Source organism: Jaculus jaculus, chromosome 5, assembly GCF_020740685.1.
Source record: "Jaculus jaculus isolate mJacJac1 chromosome 5, mJacJac1.mat.Y.cur, whole genome shotgun sequence".
Lineage (NCBI taxonomy): Eukaryota > Metazoa > Chordata > Mammalia > Rodentia > Dipodidae > Jaculus > Jaculus jaculus.
The window spans coordinates 23,593,062-23,609,691 of record NC_059106.1 but is presented as its reverse complement, the minus strand read 5'-3'; the positions used below and the strand labels follow the sequence as shown (position 1 = coordinate 23,609,691).

General features: G+C 44.9%; 1 protein-coding gene across 2 annotated transcripts in view; it reads right to left on the bottom strand.

Moving 5' to 3' along the window:
- Positions 1-259: 259 nt before the first annotated feature.
- Cfap221 (cilia and flagella associated protein 221) overlaps positions 260-16,630 on the bottom strand; it is a 99,382-nt gene continuing 83,011 nt past the window's right edge. For both annotated transcript variants that reach the window (XM_045150630.1, XM_045150631.1), the window contains exons 20-24: positions 15,738-15,896; positions 14,063-14,154; positions 8,865-8,957; positions 5,520-5,615; positions 260-425 (exon numbers count right to left, since the gene is read on the bottom strand). In XM_045150630.1, the coding sequence (XP_045006565.1) occupies positions 317-425; positions 5,520-5,615; positions 8,865-8,957; positions 14,063-14,154; positions 15,738-15,896 (549 nt within the window). In that variant the 3' untranslated portion in view covers positions 260-316. The remainder of the gene's footprint in view (positions 426-5,519; positions 5,616-8,864; positions 8,958-14,062; positions 14,155-15,737; positions 15,897-16,630) is intronic.

Genomic DNA, 16,630 nt, shown 5'->3' with positions numbered 1-16,630 from the left:
CATTGCATACACAGCCTCATGCATAACCCAAAACATGACTCGTAGACACCACTGTGAGCATGTGGCTCTCCTCTTGTCACAGAGGCTCTCGCCTTCTCAGGAGGGTTTTGCTCCAGTGCAACTTCCAACATCGTCATCACGTATGTTACGTATTTTATTTTCAGAAAGAAAAATGGCAATTAAAAAATTATGTATCCACATTTCAGTTTTTGTCTCTGGACACTTGAATTCCAGATGTGGATAGAATGTCAAGGGACGCAGAGGACCTTGGGGAGCTGTGGGAAGCAGAGGAGAGGAGCGGACCCGCTGGTGGTTTTCATTCCAGGATCAGATGCAAGTTGAGAGCTTTGCTCCTCAGAGTCCTCATCTCCTCAAGCACCTTGTCTCCCACCTTCTCAAGGGGCTGCGCCTGCTCCTTCGTGTCTCTGAAGATCAAAAGCACAAGAACACACATAGGCACTTAATAAATGCGCAAGACACCCATTGCCCCAAACTGCCAGGTAAGTTTGGTTTTGACATGAAATAAGGTTTGTAGGCTTTTGTGTGTGTGTGTGTGTGTGTGTGTGTGTGTGTGTTTGAGACAGGGCCTCTTTTTTTTTTAAACCTAAGATTTTTTTTAAAAAAATTATGTGTTTGTTTGAGAGAGAGAGAGAGAGACAGAGAGAATGGGTGTGCCAGGGCCTCCAGCAGCTGCAAATGAACTCCAGATGCATGTGTCACCTTGTGCATCTGGTTTACCTGGGTCCTGAGGAATTGAACCTGGGTCTTTTGGCTTTATAGGCAAGTGCTAAGCCATCCATCTAGCCTTTTGTTGTTGTTGTATGTATGTATGGAGTGCATACATGTGTGCGCATGTGGATGTCAGAGGTTGATGTTAGGTGTTTCTGGTGCTCTCCACCCAGGTTTTTTGGGACAGGGTCTTTTACTAGAACTCAGAGCTCACCAGTTCAGCTAGTCTAGCTAGGCAGCCTCCCCAACTGTCTGTCTCTGCCTTCTGAGCACTGGGATTATAGGTGTGTACCACCATGCCCAGGATTTACGTGGGTGGTAGGGATCCAAATTCAGGTCCTTATGCTTGCATGGAAAGTGCTTTGCCAACCGAGCCATCCCCCCAGCCCCAAAGGATTTGATAAAATCCTTTTATTAAAACATTTACTAAACTATGTGAAACTTCAAACAAAATTCAAAGTGAACTTATTTGTTCAGGTATAACAGAGTTTACATGCTAGGTAGTGTATTTAATTTTATTGCATTAATTAACTGATTCAAACAAATGTTCAACAAAATTCAATAAAATCTTTTATTTCCTAAATTTTCTTTGTTCAGAGAATGCCAATCTGTCTTATAAGACATGTTGGTGATGCCAGGCATGGTGGTGTGTGCCTTTAATCCCAGCACTTGGGAGGCAGAGGTAGTAGGATCACCATGAGTTTGAGGCCATCCTGAGACTACATAGTGAATTCCAGGTCAGCCTGGACTACAGTGAACCCCTACCTCAAAAAACAAAAACAAGCCAGGCGTGGTGGCACATGCCTTTAATCCCAGCACTCAGGAAACAGAGGTAGGAGGATTGCCATGAGTTCGAGGCCACCCTGAGAATACAGAGTGAATTCCAGGTCAGCCTGGGCTAGAGTGAGACCCTACCTTGAAAAAACAACAACAACAAAAAACCCCAAACCAAAAAACAAACAAAAACAACAAAAACAATAACCAAACCAAAGCAAACCAAACCAAACCAAAACAAAAGACATGGAACTACCATAAGAAACAGAGAGACCCCTTGCTTTACTGAGACAGTTCTCTAGAATACCTGAAGTAGCATCTGAAGACAGACCAAGAAGACCGATTTGGGGCAAAAGAGAATAATTCTTGACATCAGAGGGACTTTTAACATGTGAGAATCAAGGGTGAAACAGGCAAAATAAGCTTCTTATAAACAAAGAAATATAGTTGATAAGCACAAGAGAATATTTATTTGTTTGTTTTTGAGAAGTTGATCTTACTGTGTAGCTGAGGATGACCTTGAACTTCTAATTGTCTGCCCCCACTTCTCTTGGAGTACTGGGATTATGAGCATGTACCACCATGTCCAGTTTCATGCAGTGCTGAGGTCTGAATGCTGGGCTTCATGCATGCTAGGCAAGCAATCTACCAACTGACTTATGTACATGCCTAACCATAAGAGAAGTTTTAAAACAAATACATCAACACTAAAACAAGTAGTGATATTTAAATATTTTTATCTTAAAAAATGCATCCTATTTGTAACAACTGATAAAAAAAAATTCAAAAGGGGAGTAAGTATCCCATGGGGTCCAGAGCACCTGCATGTGGGCAGTCTTGTCCTCTGCTGGTGGGTGTTCATAAAGAAGCGTATATAAACACTTCAAGATGCACACATGGGGATGGAGAGATGGCTTAGTGGTTAAGGTGTTAACCTGCAAAGCCAAAGGACCTCAGTTTGATTTCCCAAGATCCACATGAGCCAGATGCACAAGCTGGCACATGCATTTGGAGTTTGTTAGCAGTGGCTGGAGACTATGGCCTGACTATTCTCTCCATCCCTCCCATATTTCCTCTCTCTCTTTCTCTCTCTCTCAAATAAATAAATAAAAATAAAATATTTTTTAAAAAGTGTACATATATTTCTAGAGCTTTATCTTTAGGAACACTAACAATTTTTAAAGAAATTATAACTCAAAGATATTTGCTGCAAAGAGTTTGGATGTTGAGGCTGGAGAGATGGCTTAGCATTTAAGGTGCTTGCCTATGAAGCCTAAGGTTCGATGCCCTAGTACCCATATAAACCAGATATACAAGGTGGTACATGTGTCTGGAGGTCATTTGCAGTGGTTAGAAGCCCTGGCATGACAATTCTCTCTCTCTTTCTCTCTGCCTCTTTCTCTCATAAATAAATATATTAAAAAAAACTTTGTATGTTCATTAGCAGAGGGTCAGTTCAATACATATGGCATATCTACTCAATGAAATACAATGTTTATCCATATATATAAATGTATGTTTATAATATATTGTGAGATAAAAGTGCTGAAGGCAGGGCTGAAGGGATGGCTTAGCGGTTAAGGCATTTGTCTGCAAAGCCAAAGGATCCAGGTTTGAGTCGCTAGGACCCACGTTAGCCAGATGCACAAGGGGGTACCCATATCTTGAGTTCTTTGCAGTGGCTAGAGGCCTTGGTGCACCCATTCTCTCTGTCTCTCTCCCTCTATATCTGTTAAATAAAAATATTAAAAAAGTGCTGAAGACAAAATCTGTATAATGCATTTTAATTTTGTTAAATTAAAGATATGTACATATTTATATGTGTATATATATGTACACACATCACATATATGTACATATCTATATATATGTATATCTATATGTACATATCTATATATATGTATATCTATGTATATATTTATGATCAAAATAGACAAGTTTCTAACTCTATATTGTAGGATTATTCTTATTTTAGTCTCATATTTTTCTGTATTTTCTGACTTTTTAAACTTTAAAAGTATCTTTTTTTGTATTTTGTTTTTTACTTTAGCGAGAGAGAATGAGTGATAGAGAGACAGAGAAAGAAAAGAGAGAGAGAGAGAGAGAGAGAGAGAGAGAGAGAGAGAGAGAAAGAGAGAGAGAATTGGTGCACCAGGGCCTCAGCCAGTCCAGTTGAACTCCAGACACTTGTGCCACCTAGTGGGCATGTGCAACCTTGTCCTTGCCTCACCTTTGTGTGTCTGGCTTACGTGGGATCTGCTGAACATGGGTCCTTAGGCTTTGTAGGCAAGCGCCTTAACCGCTAAGCCATCTCTCCAGCCCTAAATTTAAAAGTATTTTTCAGCCAGGCATGATGGTGCATTCCTGTTATCCCAGTATGTGGGAGGTGGAGGCAGGAGGATCCGGAGTTCAAGATCATCCTTGGCTATACAGTGGGTTTGAGGCCAGCCTGGGTTGCATGAGATCCTGGCACACACACACACAAAAATCCCAAACCAAATAAACAAAACCAAAAGAAGCATTTTTTAACATGGAATTTTAAACTTATAAGCCACTTTTCCTAGAGAAGGTTGTGCTGATTTGAATTAGAAGTGCCCCCCTGCCACCAAAACTAATATGCTTTGAATATTTGATTCATAGCTGGTGACAATCTGGGAGGTGGGGTCTTGCTGGAGGAGGTATGTTGCTAGCTAGAGGGGGGCTCAGAGGTGTCGTAGATCAGCCTCCCTCTTGTGAGAGCTCAGCTCATCCTTTTGCTACTTTCTGCCTGTTGTCATGGCAAGAAGTGATGTCCAGCGTCTGCTCTCCCACCTTTTCCCTGCCGCACTGAAACTTCCCCTTTCGACTACAAGCGTAAGTGAACCCTCTTCTCCCATCAGCTGCTTTTGGTCAGGTGTGTTATCCCAGCACAGCCCAGGTAACTACAACAGTGGGTAATTACAACCGTCAGAATTTACATTACAAAAATACTCATTCAAATTAAAATGTAACAGTCTGATGCTTGCTTGATACTTGATGGAGGGGAAGAGGAAAGAACGTTTTTGTTTGTCTTTGGCATCTTCTTGAATACTCACAAATGCCCCGTGAAAGAGTTTATTTTCTGCATGTCACAGATGAGGACACTGAGGCCTGGTAACAAGGGAAGAGCTCACGAGTGAGAAACAGTACAGCTCTGATTCAGAGTCTGGTCTCGTCTGGCTCCAGAGCCTGGGCTCCTCACACTGAGTGAGACTCAATCTGCTATTAATACGTAACAAATACACCTCTGAAACTGAAGGATAAGCAAATGCATAGATTAGATTTGATGTGGGGTTATGTGTGTATGTCTCTGTGTGTGCATGCACATGTGTGCATGTGGAGGCCAAGAGGACAAGCTGAGTGTTGTTCCTCAGAAACACTATTCACCCTTCCTTCTTGAGATTTGGCCTTGAGACTCACCAAGTAGGCCTGACTGTCAGGATAGTGAGCTTCAGGGATCTGTCTCTGACTCATCATCATGTTACAAGTGGGTACTACCATACCAAGGTCTTTTCTTTCTTTCTTTTTTCCTATCTTTCTTTCTTTTTTTGCTTTTCAAGGTAGGGTATCTCTCTAGTCCAGGTTGACCTGAAATTCACTATGTAGTTTCAGGCTGGCCTCAAATTCACAGTGATCCTCTACCTCTGCCTCCTGAGTGTTGGGATTAAAGGTGTTCACCACCCACTTGGCCTCTTTATTTATTTATTTATTTATTCTTTGAATATAAATTTGTGGCTCAAATGCTTGCAAGCAAGCACTTAACTGACTGAGTTGTCTCCCTAGCCCTTGGTTTAATTTATAAAGGCTTATTTGCTAAAAATATTCACAGGAGCTAATTGTGCAAAAATTATAATATACATTTAAACATTTGAAGCATTGGAATTATGTCTCTTTCAAAGCTGGAGATGCTTACATTAAGACAACAGGATAGTTCTAAACTTCACACAGGACAAACTCGATCCAAGGCTACCTCTTAAAACTTAAAACCATCCACTTACTTCTCTTTCCTGGTGTCCTTCTGGGTCAACATGGGGAATTCCACTTGAATCATTTCTGGAGTCAGCGTGACTTCTGTGCTGTGCTCACAGAGCTCACTGGAAAGTAAGAAGCTGTTGAGTGGGAGCGGCTTTGACTTCCTAGCCTAAAAGTGGAATAACGATTGTGATGACTTAGGAGTGACGCCTTCCCTGTGTCTTTCAATGCGGGTTCCATTTACTTGTGTTGAGTCTGTGTGCAGAGAAGCAGAGGGTAGACAGACCGCCTTCTGCCAGCAATGGTGGGAACAGATATTTATAACCAGAGAACAAATAGAAATTTAAAAATGAGGTCATAGACTTCATATTCTTTCCAAGTGTACCCGGAACATTTACCACAACAGACCATGTCTAGGGCAATGAAGAAAGCCCCAGCAATTTCAGAAGATGGGATTTTCTCAGGTTATGTTCTATGGGCACAGTGGAATTAGAATAGAAATCAAAGGCCAAGGGTGACTAGAAAGTCCACAGTGACTGCAAAAATTTAAATTTTACAATATTTGCATGTCTGTGTATGTGGTATGCATGCATGCTATGCATATCTGCATGTGTGGGGGCACACCTATGGGTGCACACTCATGTGTGTGAGTGTGTTGTGCATGTGGAAACCAGAGGTTGGTCTAACACATCTTCCTTGATCACTCTCTACCTTCTTTCCTGAGTCACAACCTCTCATTTGAACCCAGAGCTTGCTTATTTGGCTCAACTAGCTGGCTCTCTTACCCTGGGGAATCTATATCACTGTCTCCCCAATGCTGGGATTATATGTGGGCAGCCACTCCCACTTGACATTTACATGGGTGCTGGGGATCCAAACTCTGGTCCTCATGTTTGCATGGCACAGTGCTGTATCCACTGAGCCATATCCCCAGCCCCTAAAGCATATATTTCTAAATAGTCTATAGTGAAAGAAATCCAAGGAGTTTGGACTGCTTTTGTCTTTTGGGCATTTTTCCTAGAGCAGAGGTGTTACAGTTTTATATGGAAGTGTCTCTCCCAAAGGCTCACGTGCTGAAAGTTTGGTTTCCAATGCAGCAATGTTCAGAGGAGGGCTTTTTGGAAATGATTTCCACATGAAGACTTTGACTTTACCAGGGAATTAACCCACTAATGGATTTGTAATTTCATGGCATTAATGGGAGGAGGTGGGAGGCGGAACCTGGTTAGTAGAAGCAGGTCATTGGTGGTTTGCCTTTGAAGGACATAATGTTTCCTCTACCCCTTCCTGATTCTCTTCTCTCTGCTCCCTGGCCATGCAGTAAGCAGCCTCAGCTGTAGCCTCCTGCCACTGTGATGTTTCTGACTTGCCTAAAGTACAAAGCCATGGGTCCAGCCAACCATGGGCTGAAACCTCTGAAACTGTGGGCTAGAATAAGTCTTTTGTTTTTTAAGTTGTTTTTAAAAATATTTTATTTTTATTTGTTTATCTATGAGAGAGAGAAAGAGAGAGAGAGAGAGAGAGAGAGAGAGAGAGAGAGAGAGAGGGAGAGAATGAGAATGAATGGGCACACCAGGGCCTGAAGCTGTCACAAATGAACTCCAGACACATGTACCACCTTGCACATCTGGCTTATGTGGGTCCTGGGAAATTGAACCTGGGTCCTTTGGCTTTTCAGGCAAGTGCCTTAACTGCTAAGCCATCTCTCTAGCCCTTTAATTTGTTTTTGACAGGTATTTTGTCACAGTGATAAGACAGTCTACTTGACATGAGTTCAGCAACATTTTTCTATGACGAGCTTGTAGGTCATGGCTAGATAGATGGCTTAGTGGGTAATGTGCTTGCCTTGCAAGCATGAGGACCTGAGTTCAATCACGAGAACCCCCACAACATGCCGGGCATGGTGGTGTATGCCTGTAACCTGCAATCATAGCATGGGGTACTGGAGATAGGCGGAGCCTACTGGCCAGCAAGTCTGGCCTAGTTAGTGAGCTCCAAGACAATGAAAGATCCTATCTCAGAGGAGGAAGGCAACAGTCTTGAACATGACACCCGAGATTGTCTTCTGGTCACCACATGCACACATGTGCATATGCAGACATGTAAAATAAAAGATTTCATGGGTCATGTGGTCTCCATTACAACTATTCAACTTTGCTACTTTGGCATGAAGTGAATCATAGGGAAGACATCATTGACTGGTTGTGGCCAGTTACAACAAAACTCCATTTTCAGGCACAAGTGGCAGGCAGATTTGCCTATGGGCCATGGTTTGCTACCTACAGCCTATTGTTTGATGGTTAAGCGGGCCACTGTCTGCTTGGGTTTCCACTAGAGAAAGCGGGGAGAGAGAATGTGGAGTAGGCACACTGACTTTGTTGAAGCCTACATCCTATCTGCTAATGTCGCACTGGTGAAGGACTAGTCAAATGGAGGACAAACTGCAAGGGAGGCTGGGAAATGTCAGCCTTAGTTTCAGAATCTTTATGACCTTAGAAGAAGAGGGCAGTTAAACTTGGGGGATGGAACACAGGTCTGCCTTGTATGCTAAGCAAGAGCTTTACTCACTCCATCTCCCCTGGGCTGGGATTACAAGAGCGTGTCACCACATCCAGCTTTCACGTGGGTACTGGTTAATCCAAGCTCAAGTTTTCATGTTTGTACAGCAGGCATTTTACGGCCACTCTCCCAGCCTACATAATATTTCTTTAATTTTTTTAAAATTTATTTTCATGAAGAGTGAGATACAGAGAAGAGACAGAGAGAGAGAGAGAGAGAGAGATAGATAGATAGATAGATAGATAGATAGATAGATAGATAGATAGAGAAAGAGAGAGGGGGGAGGGAGGGAGAGAGAGAAAGAGAGAGAGAAGGGAGAGAGAAAATGGGCACACCAGGGTCTTTAGCCCTGCAAACAAACTCCAGATGCATGCACCACTATGCATTTGGTTTTATGTGGGGACTGGGGAGTTGAACCTAGGTCATCAGGCATTGCAGACAAGCACCTTAATCTCTGAGCGATCTCTCCAGCCCCTAATATTTTTTAATGCCTGTCCAAACCTGCTATCTTTCACAAACTAACCCAAGCCCACTTGACCATGGAAGTGCCTCCTCGGCTCTCCCTCCCCTTGAACTTCTCGAGCTCTAATGATCAGCCAATTTTAGACCTCAGGGATGGGAGGCTTATTCTCCACTGTAACATGGGCATCTCATCTCAGTGGTGACATGGTAGGACATCACTCTGCCATCTCTGCTCTTTTGGGCTATAAGCTCAGGGTCCAGTGCTCTTTTGCAATGCCCCTTGGCATCTTCCACATTTTTTTTGAAAAATATATTGCATTAGTGATCAAAGCCTGGCCCCACCCAAATACCGTTCAATAGTTTCCAGTCTGTCTTCTTCTGGTAAGCCATCCAGAGGGGCAGGGAGGTCTACGGGCAGCATAACTGAATTGTAGGAATCATATCTGTGGGGAAAATAGGTCACATGAGCAGTCAGGCTCAGTGATCACTCAGCAGTAACATTAGCCTTCGTGTAGTTTTCCTTCTTTCCCTCCCTTCCTCCTTCACTTTCTCCCTCCCTCTGTCTTTCCCTCTCTTCCTTCCCTTCCTCCCTTTCTTCCTTCCTTCTCTTCTCCCTTCCTTCCTTCTTTCCATCATTCCTCATCATTCCTTTCTTTCCATTTTCCTTCCTCCTCCTATCTCCTCCCGTCCTCTTTTCCTCTCTTTTTCCTTCCTTTTCTTCTTTCCATCTCTTTCTTTTTCTGTCCTTCCTTTCTCCCTCCCTCATCCTTCCCTCCCGCCTTCCTTTCTTCCTTCTTTCCCTCCCTCCATCTTTCCTCCTACCTCTGCCTCCAGAGTGCTAGGATTAAACGCATGTACCATCACACCCAGCTCCCACCTTATTTTTATCAACAAGACAGGGTATCTCATTGATCTGGAACTCACTGATTCAGCTAGCCTGCTTAGCTAACAATCCCTGGGGATTCCCCTGTTTCTCCTTCTCCAGTGCTGGGATCACAGGTGCACACTGCCATACCTGACATCTTCCGTGGGTGCTGGAGATCCAAACTGAAGTCCTCATGTTTAGATGGCAAGCATTGTACCCACTAAGCCATCTCCCCTGCACCAAGAGACTTTTATTTTATATATTTTTTTAAGCTGACGGCTAATTTTTATTTGAAAATGGTGGAATGAGCACTTGGCTGTTTTGAGTCTCAATTTTTCCTTATAAACCTTCGAAGTGGTGGTAAAGAAATAAGCACTGAATCCACAGCAGCAAAGAGAACAGGAGAAAGGGGCATCTGTGGGCAAAAGCCTTCAGCAACTTTGTGGGAGGAAATTCTAGGTGCTTGAAGGAGAGCGCTGGTGACAAATAAGAGCAGGCAGAGGAGCCCACGTGGAGGGCTGAGACCACCTCCCAGATGCGGGAGGGCAGTGGGCTGAAGGAAAGGCTCAAGCAGGGACAGAAAACGGCGGCGAGGTCAGTGGACAACTTTTGGCTTGCCGCTTGCCTTCCACTGCACTTGAGGCAGGCTCTGTCATTGTTGTTCACTCCTCCTGTGCGAGCTACTGAGAAAGTCACCTGCTTCCCTTCTTGCCATAGGTACCCACTGGATTACAGAAACCCCCCTCAGCTTCCTGTTTTACGTGGGGTCTAGGAATCCATACTCAGGTACACAGAGTTGTGTAGTGAACACTTTATCCACTGAGCCATCTCCCCAGCCTCGAAGCTGTGATTTCTAAAATGTGTGTGTGTGTTCATACACACTATGATGCTTTATGCTGATGTTAGCTTGACAGGATCTAGAATCACCCAGATGCCTCTGGGTATGCCTGTGAGGGATTCTCTTGATTACATTTATTGAGGTGGGGAGACCCATCTTAACAATGGATGGCCCCATTCCATGGACTGAAGTTCTGCCCTATTGTATAGCAAGGAGAGAGCTGACTGAGAACCAGCATTTGTCACTCTCTGCGTCATCACAGTGATGAAATGTGACTAGCTGCCTCAAGTCCTGCCTTCAATGCCTTCCTGCCATGACGAATTATAACCTCAACCTGTAAGCGAAAACAAACCCTTCCTTCCTTAAGTTGCTTCTGGCCAGGAATTTTGTTCCAGCAATAATAAAGTAGCTAATATGCATGTAATTAACATGTGCATGTGTCTTTGTACATGTATGTGTTCTACAACTTTGCCCAGTGAGGAAGCCAGAGGCTGTGATATCTTCCTCCTTCACTCTCACCTTCCTTCTCCTCCTAGTCATTGTTGTGATTATTATTATTATTTTTTATTAGTTTTCAAGACAGGGTTTCTCACTGAGCCTGGAGCTTACTGATTTGGCTAATCTAGCTAGCCAGCCTCCCCTGGGGGTCCTCCTGTCTCTGCCTCCCCAGTACTGGTCCTACAGGCACATGCCACCATGCCCAGTTTTTATGTGGGTGCTGGAGGTCTGAACCTGGGTCCTCACGCTTGCCCAGCAAGCACTTTATCCCAGTAAGCCACCTTCCTAACCTCCTGTGTGAGTCAATTGTTTTCTTTTCCAGACAGTCCTAAAGCTTCGAGAATGCCAGGCAGGAGCTTTACCAGGAGTCACCCTCCAGCCAGGACATGGGTCATTTGGAAGTTGTCACATCATCCAGCAAATTGAGTCTGTCCAGGAGTGATGGTGCCACCTAGTGGTGAGAGGTTTGGTGGGCTCGGTGGGTGGAAGTTACCAAAAGCAGGTATCAGGTAAGATGCTCAATGTGGTTATTTCAAAACTCACAATTGCCAGGTGAGGTGACCGTCACTGCTGCTGTTTCAGCGATGAAGACAGCGTCCAAAGTGCTTCAGTAAGAACTGGCTTGTGCATCCCCACAGAGCTGGTGACCCAGTCACCAAATGCCAGAGGCTGACTCTAAGGCTCGCCTACCTACACTGCCATTCTTTCTTTCTTTTTAAAAAATATTTTATTTTTACTTATTTGAGAGAGGGAAAGAGGGAGAGAGAGAGAAAAAGAGTGAGAGAATTGGCCCACCAGAGCTTCCAGCCATTGCAAACAAACTCCAGATGCATGTGCCACCTTGTACATCTGGCTTACATGGGTACTAGGGAATCGAACTGAGGTTCTTTGGCTTTGCAGGCAAGTGCCTTAACTGCTAAACAATCTCTCCAGCTCTACACTGCCATTCTTTTGATTATAGAAGCTTAGACTTAAAAAGTGTGCTAGGGGATGTGGATATGGCTTAGTGGTAAAATGCTTACTGTGAAAGCATGAGGACCTGAGTGTGGACCCCACCACCCATGGAGAAGTCTGCTGCAGTGGTGCATGTCTGTAATCCCCACACCCCGCAGGCACAGTCAGGCAGATCCTTGGTACATACTGGCTGCTAGTCTACCTGAATTGGTGAGCTCCAGGTTCGGTGAGGGAGCCTGTCTCAAAAAATAAACTCAAGTATGATTGAGGAAGACGCCCCAAATTAAGGGTTCTCAGGCCACAGACTTAATTCCAGCGATCTCCTCAAATATCTGGGACAAAGTGGGTGGCTGGATAGAGCATGTTGGTACTGAACACTGGGTGTGCAATCTATGTTCTGTGGCTACCGACATAAACCCATAGACTGAGTGCGGTGCAGAGGGTGCCAGTCTTCTTGGTGGCAGAGCCCTGAGGCGGCTCAGCCAAGAGACACTGATGAGTGTGTCCACTGGTCTTGCTGTCGTTCATACAAGCCACTGGGGTTCAGTCATGCCCTCCATCCTGATGACCTTACCTAATCCTGACCATCTCCCTCTAGACACCAATGTTGGGTTGAGTCCCTTCTCTGCTTGTGTGTCAAAATAGGCATTAAGCTCCAAAATGATTCTTGGAAATGACCAAGCCATGGAAATGCATTCTCTAGTGCTGAAAGGAAACGTCACTGCTGAGAAGGACCCCCACAACAAGGCTGACCTTCTGGACTTACTGACAAGAGGACTGCTGGGCCCTGAGAGATGGCCAAGGAACTCAGCTGAGGTCTCTCAGCTGCTGCATTGTGTGTGTGTGTGTGGGGGGGGGGGGTGGTATTTCAGAGCATGCAAACACTCTTGTGGGAGCTTGGTGAAGGAGACAAAGCTTCACTCCATGCTGATCCTGGCCAATGGTGGGGCTCAGCATTCCTGACTACCTTGAGCCAGGCCTCATTCTGGACCAGAGAATTTGAACATCTGAGGGTAAACACTATGGGATCCTGGCCACATTTGCTCACCAATATCTTTTTAAGCTACCCTTAGAAAGGCAATGGGCTGAAGAAGCAAGTTCAAGGATTCAGGTGTGGACTGTTGACCAGGAATTATCTAACAAATGACATTAGGCTATGTGTTTGATATCTCTGGGCTTCGAAGTCTTCTGTTGCTCAACAGTATTTTGACCCAGCTGTTCTGTAGATGTGGCTGACAGGCTAGCGGTGGAACTAGACATCTGTCTGACCTTACTGTGGGTCAAGGGGAAAGTGGATCCTCTGAAACTGGATATGAAAGGCTAAGCTTGTCAATTTAAAGTTTCTTTGTAGGACGGGGAGATAGGTCAGTGGGTAAAGTGCTTGTCTTACAAGCACAAAGACCTGAGTTTGATCTCCATCATCCATGCACAAATTCTGGGCATGGTGGCACGCATCTGGAATCCCAGTGCTGGGGAGATGGAGACAAGAGGATTCCTGGGGCTCACTAGTCAGTCAGTATAGCCTAATGGGTGATCTCCAGGTCAGTGATAGATCCCGTATTTAAAAAGGAAGATGGCATTCCTCGGAATGCACCTGGCCTCCACTTGTATGTGCATGCACACCTATGCACACGGGAACACACACATGTATACATATTTTAAAATGTTGACTATGAATATTTCAGTAGAATGTAATGGACCAGTTCTCTATTTGTACCAAAGCCCTGCCAATTAGCCACCATGATGATGTCACTTTAAAAAAATAGTTCTAGGCTGGAGGGATGGCTTAGCAGTTAAGGCATTTGCCTGTAAAGCCAAAGGACCCAGGTTTGGTTCTCCAGGACCCACGTAAGCCAGATGTACAAGGGACGCATACGTCTGGAGTTCATTTGCAGTGGCTACAGGTCCTAGTGTGCCCATTCTCTCTCTGTCTGTCTCTATTTTCTCTAGTTCTCTCTGCTTGTAAATAAATAAATATTTAAAAATAGTTCACTCAGTCAAGTGCTTGATTTACTAATATGAAAACCTGAATTGGATCTCTGAGGAGGCAATGGGGCTCATTGTCTAGCCAGACTGGCCTATTAGACAAACTCCAGGCCAGTGAGAAACTGTCTCAAAACAAGTGGAACAACTCTCGAGGTTGTCCTGACCTTCACATGTACACACACATGCATAGTGCTCTCCCAAAGTGTATCCTGCTAAAGATGAATTCCACATTTGAAAACCAGCTACACATCATTGCATCTCTCTGGCAAGCAAACCTCCCTCATGCTTTGAAAGTTTGCTATAACACAGCGCTGGTGTTTAACTTCTGGACTTTAACTTCCCAGCTCCCGATCCATGGAGCAAACATCGCCCCCTCACTCTCAAGGCCGGCAGATCCTGGGGCTTACCTCTGGGTGGTCTCCCTCCTGGAGGGGTCTGTCAGGGACAAGAACACCAGGGGCTGGAACTGCTTCCAGAGCATAATACCAGGAATAATATCCTGTAATGAAAGTGGGTGCAGGGGCAAGACATGGAAAGAAAGTCTAGGAAGGACATCATGTCATGTAGTAGACTACTTTGAAGTCTCAAAAGGTTAGCTCCAAGCATATCACTGCATTAGGTTTGAGTGAAATTTTCTTTTACTTTGGCAGGTGTGTGTGTGTGTGTAGGTCTTAGGTGTTGTCCTTAACTAGATGGCCACCTCTTTCTGAGACAGGGTCTCTCATTGGCCTGGGCTTCATCAATTAGGCTTGATTAGCTGGCCAGGGAGTCCCAAGGATCTGTCTGTGTTTATTTCCCCAGGACCAGGACTACAACTGTGCACCATCACGCCAGACATTTACAAGGGTGCTGGGGATTAAACTTAGGTCCTCATGCCTCAGGGAAGAGGTGGCTTTACAATCTGTTTGCATGGTTGCAAAAGAGATGCTCATGCCACCCTCAAAGAAACAGCACACTAGACAGGAGGAACAGTGCCACAGACAGCTCAGCAGGTAAGACACTACGGGCCTCAAGGGCCGTGGGCAGTGGGGCCCCACTGTGTGTATATAATGTGCATGCAGAGGTGTGCGTGTTGTGTGTGTCAATGTGGGCAGATGCATGCCGCAGGGCACATGCAGAGGTAGGAGGACAACCTTGAGCGTCGCTTCTCCCCTTCTATCGTGTCCAAGACAGGTTTTCTCTGTTCACTGTGTACATTAGGCTGGTTGGCCTATGAGCTTCTGGGATCATCTTGTCTGCTTCCAATCTCACCATAGAGGGGATTCCAAATGCAGTCTACTACTTTCAGCTTTATGTTGGTTCTGAGGATCTGAATTCGGATTGTCAGGCTTGCACAGCAAATGTTTTTACCCACTGTGCCATCTCCCCAGCCCAGGGGAGCTACTTCCTTAATATACATCTGCCATATCACCCCTGCCCCACACCCTGGTCCATTCTGATGTTCTTATCCTTGTAGAGGTTAAAGCAAGAGGAGGTCAGAGCATGGGCTTATGGTGTCATGTGACTTTCCACATGGTTGCAATATGGATGAGTGAGCATTTCTCCTTTAAGGATGAAATGGTGGAGATATTGATGAAAGGGCAAGAGGTAGCCAGAGAGGTGGGTAGGGACAAACATTGGTGGTATCAAAGGGAATCCTGTGTCCCTTTATGGCTAGCAGTACAAGGTGCCAGTCATCATTATAAAATGTTTTAAAAATATTTTAATTATTTATTTGAGAGAGAAAGAGGCAAATATATATATATATATGAGAGAGAGAGAGAGAGAGAGAGAGAGAGAGAGAGAGAGAGAGAGAGAGAGAGAATGGGTGTGCCAGGACCTCTAGCCACTGCAAATGAGCTCCAGACACATGTGCTACCCTCTGCATCATCTTTATGTGTGCACTGGGGAATCTAGCCTGGCTCCTTTGGCTTTGTTGGCAAGCACCTTAACTGCTCAGCCATCTCTCCAGCCCCAGCGGTCAGCATTCTTGACCAGAAGCCTTCTTTTTCTCAATTCCAGTTATGGCCCTCTATCCTTGTCCCCCTGCTCCTCCCCACAGCCCGAGGCCAGCTCTGCCAGCAACCCTGGAGATGGCATTACCGTGTGACTGAGAAACTGCTTTTGGGTAAGAGGAATGCTGGACCCCAGGTGGGTCTCATGGGTGAACCTGTACTTGGGGTGAGAGCACAGATGGTATTCTATCAGTGTTTCTGCGTAGGTCAAAGGGTGCTTCACAGCAAATAGCTCAGGGTTGGGATTCTGTGGAAGAGAAGAAAAGATGTTGTTTACCCGGTTTTGCAGCAGGCACGGACGGGCGTCAGCTGATGAGCTCAGTGGCTCCCGCCAGCACTAACCCTGTGACTCCGCGTCACCTTGCCTCGCGAAGGGAAGTGCGAGAGAGCAGAGCTTCTTCGAGTCGGCCAGGTTTCCAAACATCTCAGTTATTCATAAATGCCATTTTCTGGTTTAAGAGCTTCATTCGCTCCATGTAGATTCCCTAACCACATGGGAGCTAATGTAACTGAAGCCCCAGCTTACCATGGCTTCAAAGTGTTTGCTTCCAACTATGATGGATGAGGGGTTAGTAAATACACAAACTGGGGTCAAAAGGCAAATAAGCTTCCGGGTCTGGAAAACAAATGTAGGCTCTTGAAACTACTTGAAAGAGAAGACAAAGAAGGGGCGGCAGGAAATGTTAACATTGCACGCTGTTTTGGAAATGTTTCTAACTTGGAAAGGTTCCCCCAGGGATGTAATTTCCAGTTTTAAGGGAGTTTGCTTTTTAAAACTTATCTTTATTGTTATTTTAAAAACGAATTTCCAGGCAGAACTTATGGAGGTGTTGGGTAGTGAAGTCAACATACGCAAGGGTAGCCTTTCATTTGAATGCTTTTCCCAGAGCTTGCATAACAACGCTCTGCTTTTGTCCCAAACAACTGCCCAGCTCCCGCTACTTGTTTAGTCAAGATATTTAAGAACCCCTCCGTTTAAAT